We start from the raw sequence: 20,745 nt of genomic DNA on the forward strand, positions 1-20,745 counted from the left end.
CTATCTTCTGTTGAAATTGAATTGATAAACTATTCTACTTAGGACAACAAAAAATGTGTTTCTTTTTGAATATGAAAACAGGTGTTACAAGTACTAACAACAATTGTATTATATTAAAGATAACATTCATAATTTATAATTTTTGTATTTTCGTTATGTTAAAATAAAACTATTATTGAGGAATTAAATTTGTGTACTAATAAAATACAAAGTTTACATTTTATCCAAATAATATTAATAAATCACATTATCTTTCCTCTCTGTGTAGAAAAAATCTACCTCTGCACCATAAAAAGGTCATACTGAAATATTTCATACATATTGTTTTTGTGTTTATTGTTGAAGCTATGTTTGTTTTAACTAAAGGCGAGTAAATTTACCTAAATACCAAAAACTAATTGATTAATAACATTTCAAATGTTCCCTACAGATGACGAAAAGTTTGTTTTGTTGCCTGTCAAAAGTGTATATACCGTAGGTCGCCTGGGCACGGATTTGATTGTGACGCAGGATCTTAGTATAAGTCGCAATCATGTGGAGTTACACCTGCCGGAGTCATATGGGGATGACACTCTGCAAATTAAGGACCTGGGCTCCAGATTTGGGACCTTTATTTTCCGAGGGACTTCTCAGAAGCCCCGACAAGTCCTTGCTAGGACCCTCACGCCAGTGCCTGTGGGAATTCGTATTCGTTTTGGCGGAAACATGAGCATTTGGCAGGTGACTCGACTCAACTTGGTGACCGCCGTCTCCGCTTTAACCCGACCTGAGATCAAGGAGCTGACGGAGATGCTCGAGCCCATGGGTGGAACTGTAAGTCCTAGCTGGACGCAGGAATGCTCCCATCTTACCATGAACGAAGTCTCAGTGACCGTGAAATTACTTCACGCCCTACTTGAAAACAAACCCATTGTTACCTTTGCCTACTGGAGAAAAATGCTCCACTCAGCGCAGACCATCCATGTCAAGGAGGGATGGCCGCAGCCAGAGGATTACCAGCCCACGAATATGGATGTCACCTGGCGACCCGAACGCACCCGTTTATTCTCCGGCAAGACGTTCGTATTCATGAATCACAAACACTTCGAAATGTACGGATCAGTGGTTCAGAAAGCCGGTGCATCCTGCAAGAACCTTAATTCGGGTGTGCGCAAGACATTCCTAACAAAAAGTGATGTGATAGTCATACAGTATGTTCCTTCAACCCAATCGCAGGCATCTGAATCCATCAACAGTATACAAGGTGAGTCAAAAAAAAAATGTAAATAATTCTCAAATCGAGTTAAGATAAACATGCTATTTATTAGATATTCTGGAGCAGAGCGGTCGACGTGTAATCCAGGATTACGAGATTGGCATGGCCCTACTGCATTGCTCTATCAAGGAGTTCTGCAACCCAGAACACAAGTTCATCAACGATTCAATGCCCACCACGGAGTCTATGACTTCCTCAATGGCTTTGAACTCTTCAATCATTGTGCCCAACACGGAACGTAATACAGCTCAATCCACTGGCTCAGCCATCTCAGAGCTAGTGGTGCCGGAGTCGGACGCATGTGATATGGAACAAAAGTCTTCCAAACCCGATTCGGAACCTATAACATCTTTAAGATCTTTGCGTAAGCGGAGTCATGCCATTATTCTCGACTCAGATGAGGAGCAGGAAGCAGCCTCATCAAAGCGCGCCAAGCCACCTCTCCCCGAGAAACCAAAAATAACCGCCAAGAAGACTATACTAGTGGATTCTTCTGATGAAGAGGAAACTGTACAACCACCACCTCCTGTTCCAGCTCCAAATAAACATATTACAAAAAGGGGCAAGCCCATTTATTGTGCAGACTCTTCGGATGAGGAGAATACAAATTCCAAAAAGCAAAAAGGAGCGCAAACTGCTGTGGCTGATAAGAGTGCAGTGGTCAAAAAGAAACCAGAGGCGCCAGTATTCACCAGGACATCACCTCGCCTCAATTCCAAATCATCGGAAAAGCAACCGACGGGATCGAAACGTCCTGTTCTATTAGTGGCCTCGGATGATAAAGACTCTTCGGATGAGGAGATTACAAATTCCAAAAAGCAAAAAGAAGCACAAGGTTCTATGGCTGACAATTGTGCAGTGGTCAAAAAGAAACCAGAAGCGTCAGTTCTCACCAGGACATCACCACGCCTCAATTCCAAATCATCGGCTACCAATATTACAAACCAACAGCCGAAAAAGCAATCGACGGGATCGAAACGTCCTGTTCTATTAGTGGCCTCTGATGATGAAGAGGATGATAGAGAACTATTTTCATTTCGAACAGCTCCCCAGAAGCCCGAAGCGACAGTTGCTCAGCCAAAGTCAGCGGTCAAGGGTCAACCGACTGGCAAAATCAGTGTGCTCAACTTTCTAGAGAAGTCACAGCCACAAGAGGCGGCCTCGGTGCCTGCCCAGTTGAATTCTCAATCCCAAACACAACCTCGCAAGCGATTGCGACTAGAACTCTTAAACGAAAGCGACAGCGATGACTGCGACAATCTCTTTAACTTTGCGGACAGCAAAAAGAAAAAGAAGAAACAAGACGAGCAGACCCATGAAGATTCAACGGATAGCTTGTTTAATATAAACTCGGAAAGGCCAAGCGTTGCCGTTGACCAGGACTCCCTGCTGACCGAGCCCTTCGAGGTCGATGTGGAAACAAAGAAAAAATCCAAGTATATTGTATGGCAACGCAAGGAGCTTCCCAGAAAAGTGGATACAAGTGGTTGGTTATCGTGCAGCAGGCTGCATGATGATATCAAATCCGAGCTGGAAACAGATCCAGAAGTTTCACTAGAAAAATCTATTAAGACGGATCCCGACGAAGAGAAGTGGCTTACCGCCATGAAAGACAGTATCGAGGTGCGCATGTGCAACCTAAATATTATCAATCGCTCTCAAGATGAAGTGGATGCTTCTCTTGAGGCTTCTGTTAGCAAGTACAGCGGCCGCAAGAACTTTAAGAAGTTTGTCAAGGTGAGAATTGAATTAATAATGGAGTATTATGACTTATTATAAATTGTTTACGCCCATAGACGAACAATCCCCATCCGCAACGGCGTGTTGTGGCTCTAAAGAGTATGCAGCTGGCTGATGGCATGGTGACCTGTGTTTAGTTATCTTTTGTTTTGTCTAAATTTACTTTATTTTAGATACAATAAACTTGCGAAATATGCTTAAGGCCTTGACGGGATCCTTTGACAACTTGCGCTGGAAAAGCGTCTGGGCGGCCAGCCACTCGTGCTTGGTTATTTTCTTGGTTAAGCAGGTATCTGGGGGAGGATTCTGTTTTCTGGCCTTGGACTCACGGGCAATAAACTGCTGTGCATCCGCCACGGTGGCGAGAGCCTCCTCATTAAATTTAGTTTTGGTTACGCATTGGGCGGGTGTGTCATCCCTGGCAATAACAGTGCCTACGTCGGATTTAGCCTTCAGTTTGGCTTTTTCCACCTTGGTGATTACCTTTACGGGTTTTAGCACCAAAGCGGGTGTCGCGGCGTCCTTCGTTTCGTTAAGTGTGCTCTTGAGAGGCTGTAATTTTAAAGGCAACTCCTGATTCTCCGCCAGGAACTTGTGCTTATCTACCTGTGGAAATTTGGTTACTTGGAGGCGCAGCTTATTATAAAGAGTAGCACTTTTGCTGGCCTGCATGATGCTGAGTTTGTTGATCTTTGCAATAGCAGCGATTAGTAACGTAGTAAAGTCCATAAAGAAGTTATTCCGAAGGAGTTGGGTAAAATAGGTAGCTGCCGTGATGCAGCAATCCCTGATCCGCTCGTGGAGATGAAAGAATCCCAGCAGGCGCACCAATATAAATTCCAAGCTGCTTCGCGTGGGCATGGCTCCCGCGAGATCCGCATCGCAAGCATCCGGCAGGGCACCGCGGAACTGCTCCAAGTCCCTGGCCAAGTCCAAGCGGAGAAGGCGGCACAGCGCAGCATTTAGCTTACAGACAGCCCGGAATCCAGGCATATTTCGGAAGGAGTTTTTCCTGCGCGCCATCAGTCGTCCTATCAGCGCCGCAGTTTCATCAAAATCCTTGGCATCCGGTTCGGACAACTGTTGCAGGAACCTGTTGATAACCACGAAGACATTTTTGGCTGTGGGGTAAGGAGTAACTTGGTTTAAACGAATATTTAAGCTTCACAAATAGATGCCACCTACCAAAGCCCGTGTCCTCCACTTGCAGGGTCACTAAAGGCGGTTGTTTTAATTCAAATTCATTCCAAAAACATGGATTTTCAATCGCCATGCTGCGTTTTGAAAAAAGGTAAATAAACAGAGCTACGTAACAGCATTGCCAGATGTAGATATTTAATTTTGAGATTTTGCTAGTCCACTGATCTGGCCACACTGAAGCGTACACGTGCGAACTGAATTTATCGAAGACTGATAGTTAGGCCTATCAAAATCAACCTGTAGAATTTAAAACAATTTAATTTTCCGACAAAACATGAAGAAAAAGCAGGTTGAAAGTGCATCCGAAGAGGAGGAGCTGCTGTCAGGAGACTCTGAAGCATCCGATGGCGAAGAGCAGTCAGGTGTCTCCGAGGAGGAGGATTCCGATGGTTCCGAACTGGATCTGGCCGCCAGTGCCACGGAATCCGATGAAGATGATGATGAGGATGAGGAGGAAGCTGATGATGATGATGATGAGGATAAGGAGGAAGAAGTGCAGCCCGCACCCAAGAGCAAGGCGGAGATAATCGAAGAGCAGATCCACACCAAGTACGAGCAGCTAAAGGGCACCCGGCTGTATGTCCGCTTTCCCCAGAAATTGCCGCTGGATGTGGAGGAGTTTAATGCCAAGGTGAAGGCACTGCATCCACTGGTGCTTAAGTCGTCAAAGCCTCGCCAGAAGCACGCCCGCTTCTGCCTGGTGGACTTCAAGTCCAAGGAGGACCGCGACCAGGCCTTCAATGACATCAAAGCCTCCATCGAAAAGGATGCAAAGTACAAGGGTATATTTGTATCCCTGCCCAAAACGGATTCTGATGATTTTGTCAACGAGCTGGTGACCCGCAAGCAGACATCCGTGGAGAACAAGCGCACCAAGACGCTGATGAAGCGAGCCACCAAGAAGGTTCTAAGAAAGGGCATTTTCACCTCATCCGTGGTCATCACCAATCTGCCCAAGACCAGTTCGGTGGCCCAGGTGCGCCAGCTGTTCGAGGAGGCGGTGGACATTCAGATACGCCCTGGCAAGGGAAAATTCCGTGACTATAGTGCTGCGACCGTAACCCTGCCAACCACTCACGCTGCACGCAAGGTCATCAAACAAAAGCTCAGTCTGGCGGGCACCCAACTGATACTGCGGTTCAACACTGAGAACAAGCGGAACCCGAAAGATAAGCTAAAGCGAAAGCGGGAGAACGGGAAATCCCCCGACAAGAAATTCCAGAAGCCAAAGTCACAAGATAACGAGAAATCCAAGGCGGTAAAAGGGGAAGCCCCCGAAATCAAGAAACCAGAAAAGATCATCCAACAAAAACCGAAAGAAAACCTGAAGAGAAAGGCGTCCAAGGGAAATTCCCTCAATATTAAAACATCAAAAAAGTTAAAGAAACTAAGTGCAGAATAGAAAGTAGTTAAGGTTTCCTAATGTTAATATTTCCCATTCTTGATTGACAAATAAATACATATGTATGTGTTAAACGAAACACTTAATGTCTTAATCTATTATATTTGTCTTTCTGAACCATCCTGTTTAATAAAGATTTTAGAGAAATATGTTTGTGAAGAGCAGAGTTTTTTTTTTATTTAAATACCAATTTTTGGTCAACATTTACCATTACCCGACAAACATTAAAACCTATTATATTTTGTCTTTGTTTAACCATCTTGTTTAATAAGTGAAGAAAGGTTTGCGGGAACTACATTCATGTACATGGAACTCTTGGACAATGTTACTTATACATTCATGAATAATAAATCAAGCGCATTTAAATTTTTAAAATATTTATTATCGTACACGATATACAGACATAGATATATTTATTTATATATTTTAGTAAGCCGGCTGAGTGATTTACTGGATATACATTGATTGGTTACTTTAGCTTATATACTTATGAGATTTTCATGTGCACAGAGTTTTCATTCGCGTAAACTTGACGGGTCCATGTGATCGATTTGTAGCTTCAAAGGTGTATTTGTTCAACAGTAAGCGCGGGTAGGTAAAAGTAATTCATATGTATAGTTTCAATACTAGTACAAAATATTCAACATTTGCGTGTATGCATTAACATGGAGGCTCCTCAGCTGCAATCTATTCAGCGCTATAAATATTTGTTTATATTGCATACAAACGCATATCAACCGTGCACCGCAGTCCGTAAATCCTGTTGCTGTGCATCGTGAGTCGCTTTATTGATTTTTTGCAATACTACATACCCCGGGATGTCGGGGTAGTGAAGAGAATCGATACGTGGGCGAAGACCGGGGAAACGCAGCAAACATTAACGCTAGTTTTTTATGAGGGAAAAAAAAATGCACATTAAAAAAGGAAATTGAAACGCGTTTCCATTTTGTATAGCTCGGTTTAGGTAGTATATATTCTTAGTTCCTAAAATGAATTGATTTTAGTTTTTCAAAATTGTGTAAATATAATCAAAATTTATATATTTCCTTTCGTAGCTCTATGAATTCCAGAAACAAAGCCGTAGCCAGCCGCTTTCCGTTTTCTGATCTGTTCACTTTCTCGCTATCAAGCAGTCTCACATATTTGCTGTTATTTGTTCTTACTCCTCTCGTTTCGTTTTGTTTCGATCTCATTACTCATATCTCTGTTCATGGTCGCCATGGGATCCCTGTGACAGGCTCCGCCGGCTCCTCTATAAGGCGTTGAACATCCGCTCAAGTTGCTGATAAACTGATGTTTGCAAAAAACGTACCCTTACATATGGATGCAATGCATTAAAGACAAATATTTTTTTGTTATTTTCAGAGTGTTTGTGTGGGTCGCCATGTGACTGATAAGGAAAGTACTTAAGAATCTAGAGCCTGCTCGTGTCCGCTCTGGGGGTTATTATTGAATTTAAGAACTGACTTTACTTGACTGTGTTGTGTGTTGGGAATATCTGGGGTTCTCTTTGGATAGCATTTATATGGGTATTAACGTGTAGTTCCCCGCGTTTAAATTACGTGTGTAGCAGCCGATCCCGGGCCGATGGCGAGCAGTTTTGCGGAGCTGCCGCCGCCCCGCCACCACTGCCACCCATTTGGGTGGGTGGTGGCGGAGGCGGCTGCGCCGGCGGCGATCTTAGCGGTATCGAAGGCTGGACAAACCGCACGCGTTCCGCATCTGTTGATGCGGCACTGCTGCTGGCCGCCGCCGCTCCGGCTGCCGCATTGAAGGCCGACGTAAAGGCTGTGGCGGCTCAAAGGGTGTGGTAGTTGCGGTCGTTGCGGGCCTTATAGAACTTGTAGGCCACCAATCCAATGGCCAGCAGGCCCAGAGTCAGCACTATCCCGCCGATGAACGAGGATCCGTCGAAATGGCCGCACGGCACAGGCTTGGGCGCCGGAGTGGTCGATGGGGTCGGCGGCGTAGTTGTGGTCGAGTTCGGAGGCGGAGTGGTCGAAGTACTCGGCGTGGTCGTAGGCTTGGTGGTGGTGGTATTGGGGGCCGGAGTGGTGGTGGTGCTGGGCGTAGTGGTGCTGGCCGGAGTGGTGGTTGTGGGCTTTTCAGTGGTAGAACTAGTCGTGGAGCTAGTTGTGGTGGTTGGCGGTGTGGTCACAGGAGTCGTTGTATCCGGCGGTGCGACGGTGGTGTTCTTGGAATCCGGCGTTGGAACAGGCGTGGTGTTGTCCTTGGAACCCGGTGTGGTTACTGCAGCTAAAGTGGACAAATAAAGAGGAACCGTAATTAGAAAGTCATCTATGCTGGTGGTCAAGTCTAATATTTCATTCTAAGCTACAACTATGTAAAAACCATAAGGGCGAGAAAAGTTCTAAAAGATATGAAATCTAACTTAGAAATGCTGTCGCAAAATATAAGAAATAAATAAATAACTACAGTTTAACTTATCTTGAAATTTGTGGAATCGATAAAGTAACATTTGCAATAATAAATACATGTCATAGATAAACAACTATTCTAACTTTTTTGAGTATAAAAAGAGTAAGGCATTGATTAATCGGACATAACTCGGACTTCCCTATCTTGAAGCCTCAATTAGTCAAATATAATTATGGTACTCAATTTTTTCTTGAAAAACGTGAAGGGAGACAATAATAAATCGTGCAATTTGTTGTTTTATTCGTATAAAAGCTACTTTTTTATCTCCGCTTATATTTTAATTTTAATCCAATATCCGGAGATGGAAAACATACAAGTGGGTTTTTATTTTATTCATATCATGTTATATTTTAAAGAATAAAAATATGTATTTATCGTAGTATTATAAACTTGGGCTTGCGAAATAAACAGCAATGATAAGGATGCATGAGTCATCGAAAAAAGAAAAAAAAAGATAACAGAACAACAAAGGTCATTCTTTGAGTAATTTGCCAAGATTTCGAACAATGATTTTTAAAAAATTATTATTATTATTTCAAAAATTATTAATCGTTTAAAAAAGGTAACTAATAAAAACAAAATAGGAGCATTATTATTAATACCGTTAATGGCTTTATAAAATAAGCTATTGATCAGTAGTGTGACAATTAAAGTTAAAATGATCTCATGGAAAAATCGTACAGTAAAATACCCTATAAAATATCTAATTTTTTTAGTTATTGTTAAAAAAACAGACAGTCTTAAAAAATAATAATAAAAAATTGTAAACAAATTTCAAATTGTATTTCTCAAAGTGGGATCTCAAATGGAACTTGAAACTGTATTTTATGTTTAAGAAAGCAGCAGATAATGATGGAAAAATAGGTGGTACGGAAATTAGGTTAAAACTCTGTTATTACGAAAAGATGGCCAACTATAATAACACAAAATAAACCGGAATGGACCATAATAAATACGAAGGGAGCTTTGTAGTTCTGTAGAGTGCAGTGTGTTTATTTAACGAGAACATTACCCCCAATTGGAGAAAGGGAAAATGGCCGAAGAATTGATATTCAATATAGTAATTGGCATTTAAAAACCCCACACTCACACACACGCAAATGATTGCTCACACGTACGCGCATGCACATGCAATTGTGTGGGTGCATAATTAAGAAATGACTGTTTTTTTTTATTTCAAATTGATTTTAATTCGATTCAAGACTCACCTTCATCGCACAAATTCGCGGAGAAGAGCCCCACGAACAGGCACAAGATTAGGAATTTCGCCTGTCGATTCATTGCGGTCGGGAGAATATAAAATCGAAACGAAGTGAAGTATCTGCAAGTATGCGGCTGCAAAAATGGGTTTTCCAAGTGGAGAGGGAATTACGGAGTTACAGATACCGCTTAAATCAAGTATTGCACAACTGGCGATATCGCCGAGCTCCGATTTTGCTCACCGACAAATTAAAGCAACGCGCAATTAATGAATAACACGACACGAAGACCAGATTTTTTTATGCCAACTCGATACTCTGGTGCATCCCGATACATCGCCAGCTGAGCCGTGCTTTTGCAGCCCTGTCACTTTCCACTTTTTAAAAAGGGTATTCCTCAAACTATTTGAGTGACCGTTCGTCTTGTAAATTCAGCAAAATTAATTGTATGTTTTCTGAAATATGTTTAACAATCAATTTAGCACTTTTACCAGCACACTTTGTTTAAATTTTTAGAAAAAAATACTCGTAATATTTGACAAGTGACCTCTGATTAGTAACCATAATCACAGACATGTCAATTCAATTACCTCCTTTAAAAATGCGTATCTATATTGAGTATACCAAAAATCAAATAACAAAATGTTGTAAATATTATATAGTTAGATTCACCAATCAAATAACTGTATTATTATTAATTGAGTGCGCTTTACACTACCTTTAGTGTATTATTGAGTTAGGTATGGATTGCTTAGCTCGACAATCCCAAACTATTATAAAAAACACAATAGTTTGTTGTTTCTTTTGATTATAAAGTTGCATTAGAAACACAGCTGACCATTACTCTCTGTTTTTATATTGTTTAAAATAACTATATTTTGTTCAGACAAAAGTTATATATATATTTTGAAACGTTAAAAATGGTTGCGTTGATTCTTTTGATTATAAAGTTTCATTAGAAGCATAGCCGACCATGACTTCCGCTTTTATGATGATTTTAAAAAGTATGTTTTGTTCAAACAAAAATATATGAAAATTTTGAAACGTTAAAAATCTTGTTATCGACAAATTGGGTAAATTCCCCAGATATTTATAGTGTTGCTGCACCTTACTTGTAGTGCTGCAAAACGAAAACCTTAGTTTCGGTATATTTTCGTAGTCCGCAGTCCGGTCACACAGTCGGTGATTCAGATTTAGTAGTTATTTTTTGTCTGTTTATGGCCCCAGTGGACACGGGATTCGAATTCACCTTAAGGACCGACCAGGACAGGAGCAAGTGGAAGTGTCAAGATGACCTCGTACGTGCGCGCAATGTACGACTTCAATGGGGAGCCGGGCTCCTCGGAGCTCTCGATCGCCACGGGCGATGTGCTCTCGGTGACGCGGAGCGACGTGGGTGAGGGCTGGTGGGAGGGCAAGGACGCCAAGGGGAGGGTCGGCCTCTTTCCGGCGGCCTACGTGGAGGTGATGTCGGCGGCGGAGGCCCAGAAACTAAGCGCCAGTGGAGCCACCTCGGTGCCACAGGTTCCGGATCCCTTTGCCTCGCCACCGCCGCCCAGATACGATCAGACGGCGGAGGACGATGGTAGCAACTGGGACGACGAGGACGACTGGAGCGATGACAACGATGATAAAACCTATTCGGAGATTGGTCCTGCCAGCTCAAAGTCAGCAGGACAGGCGGCACGCGCTGGAGGATTGTCGCATTCCACCAGTGACTATGACAACAAACACCTACCCATTGCCCCGAGTGATGACACCCAATCGCTGGCCTCCATGGCTGGAGGAACTGGTGCTGCCGGTACCGTCAAGAAGGGCATGTTCGCCAAGAGCTCCGATTCGTATATACTCGGTCTGTCCAGCCCCAAGGAGAAGATACCCGAATGCGAGATGGCCTACATTACACAGCTGGAGGACTCCATCTACCAGTGGACGCAGAACCATTCGCCCTACTCCGTTGTGGTGGCCAGTCCAAAGAAGGAGTCCAAGTTCAAGGGGATGAAGACGTTCATCGCCTACCAACTGACGCCTAGCTTCAATAACATATCCGTAAGTTCGCTCCGCTGATATCGCCGTGATTAACAACACAATACGATAAAGCTCCCCGCCGTATGAGTGTGTAACTACGGGTGCAGTGCTTCTATTCAGCTTTTCAGTCGATGTTTTGTTGATGATATGTGGCTTTTATTTTCTCTACCCTCTGCCAAGGGTAATCTGGGCTGGGTCATGTGCTTTCGGGAAGACAAAGCGTTGACGGAATGAAAAAAAGACCAGTCCTTTGTTTATTAAAACTCCGCACTAATTGCTGACCGACTTCTCCCAACTGAATCGACCCTAAAATGACCTTTCTGCAACTTATAAAGTTAACTGGACAGTACAGTATTCTCTACTCAGATCAGATTGTTTATCTAACTTGCATTTTCTTTATCTATACCTATCTATATCTACATGTTTTTTACATAAGTTTCAGCTCTTCCATTATTTTTTGTAGCACAAACAAAAACATTATCTAAAAAAATATATATAGACTTTTATACAATCCAAGAAGTTCTAAAAGAGAAGAGAAAACCAAATGTAATCTGTATTTGAACATGAAGTATTTCATCATTTTTGCTATTATATAAGGAAGGCACTTTGATACTTAAACTTATTATTTATCTTTATTACGCTACATTTAATTTTATCTAAAAACTTAAATTATGAATGTGCATTTTGTATATTCTTCAAAATTTTAAAACTAAATTCAAGTAAACATTTTGATCTTCTTAGTTCGTCCATTTTTTCATTAAAGAGTTAAAAGAATTGGGATAGTACGGTATTACAGCGTCGAGAATACACTTTAAATTCTTCTTTGTTGGGGCAATTCTGACCAACTGGTAGCCAACGCCAAATACAATGATTGCTTCTGCTTGCGAACCACCGCGGGGCATGACTCAGCACCAACCGCTGACCCCCCTCTCCGAGTTCCTCTTTCCGTGTCACATTTCACAATTAATTGGTCATATCTAATCTGGGTTTCCCTTTCGTTAGGTGTCGCGTCGCTACAAGCACTTCGACTGGCTGCACGAGCGTTTGGTGGACAAGTTTTGCCTGGTTCCGGTGCCACCGCTGCCGGACAAGCAGATCTCCGGCCGCTATGAGGAGCAATTCGTGGAGCACCGCCGCGTCCAGCTGCAGGAGTTCGTGGACTGGGTGTGCCGACATCCGGTGATCTCCAAGTGCGAGGTGTGGTACCATTTCCTGACCTGTCGCGACGAGAAGATCTGGAAGTCGGGCAAGCGCAAGGCGGAGCGGGATCCCTACATGGGAGTCAACTACTGCTTGGCCATCTCGCCACCGGATAAGAACCTGCTGCACTCCAAGGTTGACGTCCAGATGGAGCTGGGCACTCAGTTCATCCACAGCATGGACGTGGCCGTGCGCAACCTGAACAGCATTTCCAACGACATGGCCAAGCGTTCGATGACCCAGAGTAAAAAGGAATTCCAGCGCATCGGGGACGGACTTTCCGACCTGGCCAAGGCGTTGGCCATTGACGAGCGACGTGCGCCAACCCGGAACGCTGTTCCACTCTCCGAGAGCATCGGGCGCATCGGAGGCATCTTTATTGGTATTGGCCAGGCCTTTGGTGAGCAGCCGAAACTTGATTGGATACCCCTCTCAGATCGACTGCACATCTACAGGTGAGTTGGTGTTTTTGATAGTGATGGGGATAAACAATTGAAAGAATGATAGATGATCAATTGTATAGCACACTAGATGCTGATTAGTTGAATAGCACACTATTTAAATTTATTTTAAAATAAATAAATAAAAAAGGTAATTCATTAGCTAACCCTTTACAAGGCTTATAAAATAATCAAGTCAATTTGTTATTTGTAAACGAATCAAATGTTTTCAGTTTTGATTGTTTACTTTTAAGATGTAAACAATTTTTGTATAGAACTTTTAAGATTTCTTTGGAAGGTGCACAGGTAGCACTGCTTTATTTAACCTATACGTTCGCAAGAAAAGTAGATTAGTTGCCAATAGTTTATTTTGAGATTCTTTTCTCGATTGTTTCGCATGTTGACCTTTATTGTGGTATCAAATCAAAATGTTGTGTCTTCCCATCACTATTTTTAGATAGAACCAATGATCTAGAACCATTATCTAATTCTAATTCGGTTTGTTTTGAAAGGGGCGTACTCAACTGCTTTCCGGATATATTCTCCACGCACAAGGGCGCCATACAGAAGCGGAAGGACTGCGAGCGATTGGCCGGCGAGGGCAAGATGAACAATCCTCAGATGCATGACGTCAATCGGCGCACGGATGTCGTCTCCTATACTGTTCTGGCCGAGCTGACCCACTTTAAGAGCGAGCGGGATACGCATTTGAAGCACACGCTCAAGAATTTCATTGGCGAGCAAATTAAATTCTACCAGGGCGTGGTGGCGCGTCTGCAGGAGGCCAGTCGTCAGATCGAGTAGATTGACCTGTGGACTTATCGCTGGAGATCGGCTGGGAGCACAAAGAAACAAAGAGACCACACCGGGCACACACTTCCACAGAAATACACACTGATATAGCTGAAAACATTCGCACGCGCGCATTTCAAATGCCTTAGAAAGGAACTCTTACTTTAAGCGTGGTTCTAACTAAATGTTAGACAAAAAAATATTACATAATGTTGTTTGTAAGTGAAAAGTTGCGTATTTATACAGAAATTAACTTTTATATGCCTATTATACACTGAACTTGAAATGCAAATATAAATATATTTATACAAAAGCACTTGTGAAACCCCGCACACACTACTTTCAATGCACTGAATCATCTTTATAGATATACACCAAGTAAAAGTCGGTTGAAATTTGCTATTCTGTTGCCTTTATCAGCGAAATTCTCTAAAAGGGATCTCTTTATTTTTCCATTTTCATGTTCATGCTTTTTGCTTTGCCATTTTCGCGTTAATAAGTTTTGTGATTCTTGTGTTTGGTTTTTGTATCTAGAACATAAATGTTAGATTGCACATGTTAGGGATTTCCATTTTCATTTCCATCGTGTTCATAAATAATCAGCGTAATAACTAGTAAAAACAAAAAAGAAAACACATTTCGGAATGAATACAAAATTGGTTGTTTGCCTTTTAGCGCTGCGGTTTCTGTTTGTTTTTTTGGTAAGGGTCTAGGGTCCAAGGATTGTCCTGGCGATAAGGAGGATAGACGAAGTGGATCTTGGTATAAGGATCAGGGATCGGGTACGGGATCACTAAGTGTAATACATCTAGATAAAAACGCTATATACAGACACACGAGTTAATAATAATAATATAACGCAGCTTGAGATAATAATAATAATAGATTTTGGTTAACAATAATACAATAATTAGGTTTTTTCTTTTGCCTTCCGCATTCTCATCGCTCTACTACATTATTTTTTGTTTACTTTTCGTGTTTTTTTCTTGTTTTCATCTTTGTTTTTTCTTTTTTGTTAACAAACTACCAATAACAAATTTTTACTAATTCAATTTAAGTTTTGTTTTTTTTTGTTTTCTGTTTTTGTTTTTCTCCTTGTTTGTTGTTTATAAATTATTGTTGTTGCTTTCCGGTTACCTTGTTGTTGCTGTTCCTGTGTATTAAATTAAAGGAAAATCATGGTTTATCCTTTACCAATTCCTGGCGGTAAAACGGCCTATACGATGCCTCTAAATATATAGTTATTATTACACGTAAGTGTTATATATGCCTATATGTTTATGTTAATATGCAAGTGTTGTCGATCCGGTTGGTTGAACCGTGATCCCAGTGGACTCTAGCCGTAGTCTCCGCCGAAGCGACCGTGCTTGTTGCTCCCATTATTGTTTTGGACCGCCGCCGCTGCCGCCGCCGCCTGTGCGGCCTTCTCCGCCAGCATTGCCGCCTTTTGTTGGATGTAGGGATTGAAGTGTTGCATGTACATGGATGCCGCTGCTGCCGCCGCATAGTTGTTGGCATAGTTATTGCTCCTTTGGTTGTTGCTGCCGTTATTGCCGCTCCACTGCTGTTGCTGTTGCTGCTGGAGTTGCTTATGTTGCTGTTGTTGCTGGTGTTGCTGTTGCTGCTGTTGATGTTGCTGTTGTTGTTGATGCTGCTGTTGTTGCTGCTGCTGTTGCCAGTAGCTCTGCTCCGACATATAGCTGCCGGGATCGCCTTCTTTCTGATACAGATAAGAATTCAGCAGCGATTCACGTGCGGCGGCGGCGGCCGCCATCTGATTGTTCTGGAACATATTCTCCATGGCCGCCGCCGTAGGATAACAAAATTTATTGCTACTATTGTTGCTGTGATTTTGATTGTTGGCTGCTGGAAGTTGTGTTTGCTGTTGCTGTTGCTGCTTGGCCGAGGCATGGTAGTTGCTGTAGTCCTGCTGCTGTTGCTGCTGCTGCTGCTGTTGCTGCTCCTCGTAGCTGGCCGTCCTTGTTCCCGTTGCAGGTGCTGGCTCCTTGTGAGCCCGGCTTGACTGTCATTCGCCAGAAGCCGTCACCGTAGTCCACTGCCACGGGCTGTTGTAGCCCTGCTTGGGGTTGCTAAAAGAAAATAAACAGGAATTATTGGGGAGAATAGTTAATGCTCCTAGTGACAAGCAGATTAAAACCGATCAATACTATTTAGATCAAACCCTATAACAAAAAGGTATTCATAAATAAGAAATGCGTAAAACAGTCATATTAAATAAGGCGGATCTAAAACGCTGAGTCATAGAAAAATTCTATAAACTATGAACTCGCGGATCAAATTCCATCAATGTAAGTATACAATTTAGCTAGCAAGTAATCGAGAAAATTTCCATGACTCAATTTCGAAAGACTTTAGAATTTAAGGAGAGTGACACAGAAATCTTTTCGGTTGACTTTCATGTACATCCTATCATATGTTCATGACATCATAGCGAATGGAATAGAAAACTGTAAATATAAATAAAAGCCTATACTATCTTCTTTCCATTTTTAAGTTAGAACCATCGATAAGTCCGATCCCCTATTTTTATTATAAATTACTCACCTTCCAAAGAGTGGATGCCACAGCGCTGAGTTGGCATCCATTCCGGCTGCCGCCGCCGCATCCGCAAATTGTTGCTGCTGCTGCTGTTGTTGTTGCTGGACATCCTGGGCGAGCATGTTGCCACGCTTCCGTTGCTGCTGTGATCCAGCAACCGCATGCATCTGCTGCTTGGCCTGCTCGAGGGGATTGTAGGTGACGCAGGCCTTGCTGGAGCGCAGGGTGCGTCCAGTTCCAGCGTCAACCTTGACCTGATCCGGCGTCGACTTGTGCAGGGAGGGACGTCCTCGCATTCCGTCGAAGGGCACGTTGAGCAGGGGTACCACGTTCGCCTCCGGTTCCAGAAGGTTTGAGAGCGATTTAATGGTCAGTCTGGGTTTGTGCTCCGCCGGCGCTGGCGCCGGAGCAGCAGCAGTGGTGGCCACCGGGGCAGGAGCAGTGGCTTGTGGAGCAGCAGATGTACTTGGAGCACCGGATGCCGGCTTGGATTTGGTAAAATTGCAGATGGGCTCCGTTTCCGGTTCCCTTCGGGGTCGTTTGTGCTCCTGATGATGATGATGCGAGGCGGCGGAGGATGTGGATGATGATGCCTCCTTTGCCGCCTCCCAGTTGAGGAACTGAGGCAATTGCGGCTGTAGCAGTTTCTGCATGAGGGCCAGTTCCACCGGATTGGTGAAGCCATTGAAAGCGTTCGATCCGCTGGCCGTACTTTGGGCAGGAGGTGGAGGAGGAGGAGCTGCCGCCGGAGGCGATACTGGAGTGGGCACCTTAGGCTGCTGCTGCTGCTCCTCCGTCGGCTTTTGTTTCATACATTGCTTGTACAGCTCGTCCAGATGCTGCAATCCGAATTGGCTGTTGTACAGTGGCAGCAGATTGCTCATGAACTTCCTCTGCAGTCCCAGTGGATCCTTGATAGTCTTGAAGATCTCCTGCGACAGCTGGCCAAAGTAGGGTAGCCACAGCATCTGTTGCAGCAGCGCTAGCGTGGTGGCATTCAGATCCGTGGAAAGGCTGGAGTCCGCCGGCGAGGGCGGAGTGGGTGCCACTGGAACAGCTGCTGGTGGTTTGGGTTGAGCAGGCAAGGGCTTGGGCAGGGTCTGCTTGGGACTGGGACTCCTCGGCTTGCTCGGCACCACGATCACCGGATCCGGGTCTTTTGTCGCCTTGGCCGCCTGATCCGATTCCGTTTGAAGGATGGCCTCCAGCTGCTCCATGGTCACCACCAGAATGTTGGGATTCTGGATGATCTCCGGATAGGCAAAGGCCTCGGGAAGACGCAATTCCGGCCTGGTGGTCAGCAACAGTGGAATCTCACGCGCTGGAGAGGCCAACACCGCTCCCAGGCGATCCTTTGGCACGAGTATCGGGTCTGGGACCTTCCACTGCGGATTGCTAATCAGCATTTTTAGCTGGGTGAGTGCGTCCGGATCCTTGTCCATCTTGATGCTGGCCTTGGAACGCTTCTTCAACGGCTGACTGGACTCCTCCTCCTCGTCGTCGATGACGACAGTTTCGAGTTTCCCATCGCGACCCGCTTTGCCCAGATCCATGGGCTCCGCCTGCTGGGGATTGTTGTTCAGCTTGAGGAACTGCTCTAGGATGAGATTTTTAATGGTTTCCGAGGTGGTCTCAACCTCGGCAGGTATGGAGTTGGCCGGCAACTGCAGATCCCGGTCCGGAGATTTGAGTATATCCGAGCTGGAGGTCACCGCACATTGACTACGCGATTCCGAGGGCGGACACACCTCCTCGCGCTTCTTGTAGCTCAGATCCTTCGGCGTCTCGTCCGCTCCGCCGGATTTATCCTTCTCCTTTTCCGGCGTGGGTGTGGGCGTGGGGGTTTGGGTTAGTTCCACGGTGGCTGGAGTGGGCGGTTGGGGCTCCGGCTCGGTGGCCACCGCTTCCTGTTGCTTTTCGAAAGCCTCGATGCCCAGGAAGAGTTCTCCGTTCAGACCTTCAATCTCACCCGCCTCGTTGAAGGACAGACACTTGGGCGCATCATCGTTGTCCATGTTGAGAATGCTGGGCAGGTCCTTTTCGAGATCGGGCACACAGAAGGAACTCAGTTCGTCGCCGGACGAAGAGGAGTTCTGCGGATTGTTCCCGCTGCCGGTGCTGCTCTCCTGGACGAGATTATCCTCGCAGCTGCGCTTGACCAGCGAGTCAAGCAGATCGGCACCACTGCTGCCGTTATCACTGCTGCAATTCTGGAGCAGATCATCGGCATCGTCCAGCAGATCCTTCAGATTCTTGGTATTGGCATCGAAGCACTCCACATGATCGTTTCCGGCCATCGGCTTGTCCTCCTCCTCCTCCTCATGCAGGGCATCTTCCTCGGGAAGCTGAACCAGGGCAAGATCTCCTTTGGGCAGGAACAGACCCGTCTTGGGACACAGCTGCATTTGCAGCGGCGAGGGCGTGGAGCTCTGATATGTGGGCGTGTTGGTCTTGGTGGCCTTGGTTGAGGCATTGGTCTCCTCGCTGTCCAGTAAACCATCGAAACAGGGCGTGGGCGCCGTCTCCGGCTCTTGGACCGGCGGCAGCACCACCACATCCTCGAGCACAGTGGTCAGGTGGCCATTCTGATGTGCTGTAGGATCGGTTTCCTGCTCCAACTCCTCCTCCTCTTCCTCCTCCTCTTCGATCTCGTCTGGCAATTGCGTGGCACTGTCATCCCAATCGTGCAGCAGATTCTGCGCCATGGAGGGCAACTGCTGCTCCGCCTGGTCCTGTTCCCGCTCGTGATCCTCTAACGGTTCCAGCTCCTGGTGCTGATGATGATGATGATGATTATGGTGCTGCTGCTGCTGCTGCTCCTCCTCCTCCAGGCGCTGCAGGTGCTGCTCGCGCTTGACCTTCATTAAAGGCGCGGCGGAGCCATGGAAGAATTTGACTATCCTAGTTGAGGAAGCATCTGTGCGCGGCATGGAGCGCCAGCCATCGGTCGTCTTGGTCAGGCGTATCCGGTTCCGCTTGTCGTAGTCCTCGCAGCGCACCTCCACAATGCGCGTGTCGTCCTGTTTGACCCATAGGAAGATGGGATTGACGCTGGGCGTCGTGGGCGTTGTGGCGGGTGCAGGTGCGGATGCGGGAACGGGCTGAGAGATTGGTGATGGAGGGGCAGGAGTTGGCACCGACACCTCCTTCTTCTGCTCCTCCTCCCCAGCGGATGGAGCCTTGGGCTTGGGACTTATCCGCTTGGGTGCCACAACATTGGATGCAGTGGCTGTGGATGTGACTGTTGTTTTGGTTTCCAATTTCACGGCAGCCGCACGCGGCAATGATTTGGCTGGCTGCTCCTCCACCAGGAGGGGATTGGGTTGTGGAACTTTGGGATTCAGTGCGGGAATGGGTGTGATAGCTGGTACAGCAGCCGGGACAACTGCTTCCGGGCTGCACTTTGGTTCCGTTTTGATCTCGCGCAGCACATTCTTGTTGATGCGCGGCGTGTTGGCCACCTTCAGGTGCCCGAACTTTTGCTTGGCCCTCGTGGCCTTGCCCTTGGCCCCCTTCCCCCGGCGCCGGGTGGTCTGCTCCTCGAAGACCAGGAAGATATCACGGGCCACTCTCCGGCGCTCCGATTTCCGGTGGCAAACCGGCGGAGCTGCCTCCAGTTCCTGCTTGATGATGCCCTCATTGTTATTGTTGTTGTTATTATTATTATTCGCATTCGCCTCCGGCTCATCCTGGCTAGCTGCTGCACATTCACTTGGCCTGCAAGTGTTCCGGGGCATTTTACGGCCGTATCCGTATCCGCTAGTGGTCCGTGGTCCGTATCCGTAGTGGTGCCGCAGTGCTGGTCATTTTCCCATCACCGCTGCTGGCTTTCCTTTCCCACTCGATTGGTTTTCCTTTTCCGTACACAGCACACCACACCACACACTACTTCCCCCCGTATCCGGATTTTTCGGTAGTGCCCCCCGCCCCCTGCCACTTCTGATTGGGAGCAGCGTTCTGATTGGACAGCGGCCCTGGTAAAAAGCCTTCGCTTTGGGGCTTCCAACTTCAGTCCGTTCGCATTGCCGCCGCACACTTGCCGCTCCGCTCCAGCGTTTCTAATTCGATTAACTTCACTCGGGAATTCCAATTGGAGTTCCTATATGCCGTGCGCTATATGTTTTACGTTGACAAAATCAATGAATTTTGTATGTATATGTTTGCTTTCGATATGTTTTCATTTTCTGTTTTTGGCATATCGATTTTACATCTGCAATATCGATTTTACTTCTGGCACGTCGATTTCCGATTTCTGTAAGAGTGCCAACTTGTCTTATGAGCTTTTCTATCGCCATGCCGCGGGATTTGAAATATATTTTTAAAATTAGTGAATTTATTACAGTATGACTGATAAACGTCCATGTCAGAAACTTCTAAGGCCGAATTAATAAATTTAAGATTTCTAAATTTAAGAAAGTTCCAAATTATTTTAATTAAGAAAACCCTATGTTGCTTCAATTAATGTGCGTCAATTAACTCATATATTTTCAT

General features: G+C 45.3%; 6 protein-coding genes across 6 annotated transcripts; 3 read left to right on the top strand and 3 right to left on the bottom strand.

Annotated features, from left to right (window-relative positions):
* The first annotated feature begins 302 nt into the window (after positions 1-302).
* LOC108043227 (nibrin) lies at positions 303-3,196 on the top strand. The gene is made up of 4 exons (XM_017121824.2): positions 303-366; positions 431-1,243; positions 1,308-2,992; positions 3,052-3,196. Exons 1-4 carry the CDS (start codon positions 348-350, stop codon positions 3,130-3,132), a joined length of 2,598 nt encoding a protein of 865 aa, XP_016977313.2. The 5' UTR covers positions 303-347; the 3' UTR covers positions 3,133-3,196.
* Positions 3,143-4,330, bottom strand: LOC108043229. Its single transcript, XM_017121826.1, has 2 exons — positions 4,181-4,330; positions 3,143-4,116 (listed from the first exon to the last, which is right to left on the bottom strand). The coding sequence occupies exons 1-2, from the start codon at positions 4,266-4,268 to the stop codon at positions 3,155-3,157; spliced, it is 1,050 nt and encodes a 349-aa protein (XP_016977315.1). The 5' UTR covers positions 4,269-4,330; the 3' UTR covers positions 3,143-3,154.
* Positions 4,331-4,373: 43 nt separating this feature from the next.
* Positions 4,374-5,756, top strand: LOC108043228 (nucleolin). Its single transcript, XM_017121825.2, has one exon. The coding sequence runs from the start codon at positions 4,470-4,472 to the stop codon at positions 5,595-5,597; it is 1,128 nt and encodes a 375-aa protein (XP_016977314.2). The 5' UTR covers positions 4,374-4,469; the 3' UTR covers positions 5,598-5,756.
* Positions 5,757-5,957: 201 nt separating this feature from the next.
* Positions 5,958-9,576, bottom strand: LOC108043230 (sialomucin core protein 24). The gene is given in 2 exon segments (XM_017121827.2): positions 5,958-7,853; positions 9,245-9,576. Coding segments are annotated over 2 exon segments (771 nt in total). The 5' UTR covers positions 9,318-9,576; the 3' UTR covers positions 5,958-7,155.
* Positions 9,577-10,393: 817 nt separating this feature from the next.
* Positions 10,394-14,027, top strand: LOC108043243 (sorting nexin lst-4). Its single transcript, XM_017121852.2, has 3 exons — positions 10,394-11,284; positions 12,266-12,918; positions 13,416-14,027. The coding sequence occupies exons 1-3, from the start codon at positions 10,526-10,528 to the stop codon at positions 13,705-13,707; spliced, it is 1,704 nt and encodes a 567-aa protein (XP_016977341.1). The 5' UTR covers positions 10,394-10,525; the 3' UTR covers positions 13,708-14,027.
* A 745-nt stretch (positions 14,028-14,772) lies between these two features.
* Positions 14,773-20,435, bottom strand: LOC108043236. The gene is made up of 2 exons (XM_017121839.2): positions 16,261-20,435; positions 14,773-15,785 (listed from the first exon to the last, which is right to left on the bottom strand). The coding sequence occupies exons 1-2, from the start codon at positions 19,989-19,991 to the stop codon at positions 15,722-15,724; spliced, it is 3,795 nt and encodes a 1,264-aa protein (XP_016977328.2). The 5' UTR covers positions 19,992-20,435; the 3' UTR covers positions 14,773-15,721.
* Between the last annotated feature and the right edge of the window lie 310 nt (positions 20,436-20,745).

Source organism: Drosophila rhopaloa, unplaced genomic scaffold, assembly GCF_018152115.1.
Source record: "Drosophila rhopaloa isolate 14029-0021.01 unplaced genomic scaffold, ASM1815211v1 contig_163, whole genome shotgun sequence".
Lineage (NCBI taxonomy): Eukaryota > Metazoa > Arthropoda > Insecta > Diptera > Drosophilidae > Drosophila > Drosophila rhopaloa.

Excerpts from the sequence above, each read along its gene's own strand:
- LOC108043236 (XM_017121839.2), bottom strand. The coding sequence starts at position 19,991 with ATGCCCCGGAACACTTGCAGGCCAAGTGAATGTGCAGCAGCTAGCCAG. Across the intron at positions 15,786-16,260 it reads TGGCATCCACTCTTTGGAAG|CAACCCCAAGCAGGGCTACA; the intron begins GTGAGTAATTTA and ends ATTTTCTTTTAG.
- LOC108043228 (XM_017121825.2), top strand. The coding sequence starts at position 4,470 with ATGAAGAAAAAGCAGGTTGAAAGTGCATCCGAAGAGGAGGAGCTGCTG.
- LOC108043229 (XM_017121826.1), bottom strand. The coding sequence starts at position 4,268 with ATGGCGATTGAAAATCCATGTTTTTGGAATGAATTTGAATTAAAACAA. Across the intron at positions 4,117-4,180 it reads AGTGGAGGACACGGGCTTTG|CCAAAAATGTCTTCGTGGTT; the intron begins GTAGGTGGCATC and ends CTTACCCCACAG.
- LOC108043243 (XM_017121852.2), top strand. The coding sequence starts at position 10,526 with ATGACCTCGTACGTGCGCGCAATGTACGACTTCAATGGGGAGCCGGGC. Across the intron at positions 11,285-12,265 it reads CTAGCTTCAATAACATATCC|GTGTCGCGTCGCTACAAGCA; the intron begins GTAAGTTCGCTC and ends CCCTTTCGTTAG. Across the intron at positions 12,919-13,415 it reads GATCGACTGCACATCTACAG|GGGCGTACTCAACTGCTTTC; the intron begins GTGAGTTGGTGT and ends TTGTTTTGAAAG.
- LOC108043227 (XM_017121824.2), top strand. Across the intron at positions 1,244-1,307 it reads ATCCATCAACAGTATACAAG|ATATTCTGGAGCAGAGCGGT; the intron begins GTGAGTCAAAAA and ends GCTATTTATTAG. Across the intron at positions 2,993-3,051 it reads ACTTTAAGAAGTTTGTCAAG|ACGAACAATCCCCATCCGCA; the intron begins GTGAGAATTGAA and ends TTACGCCCATAG.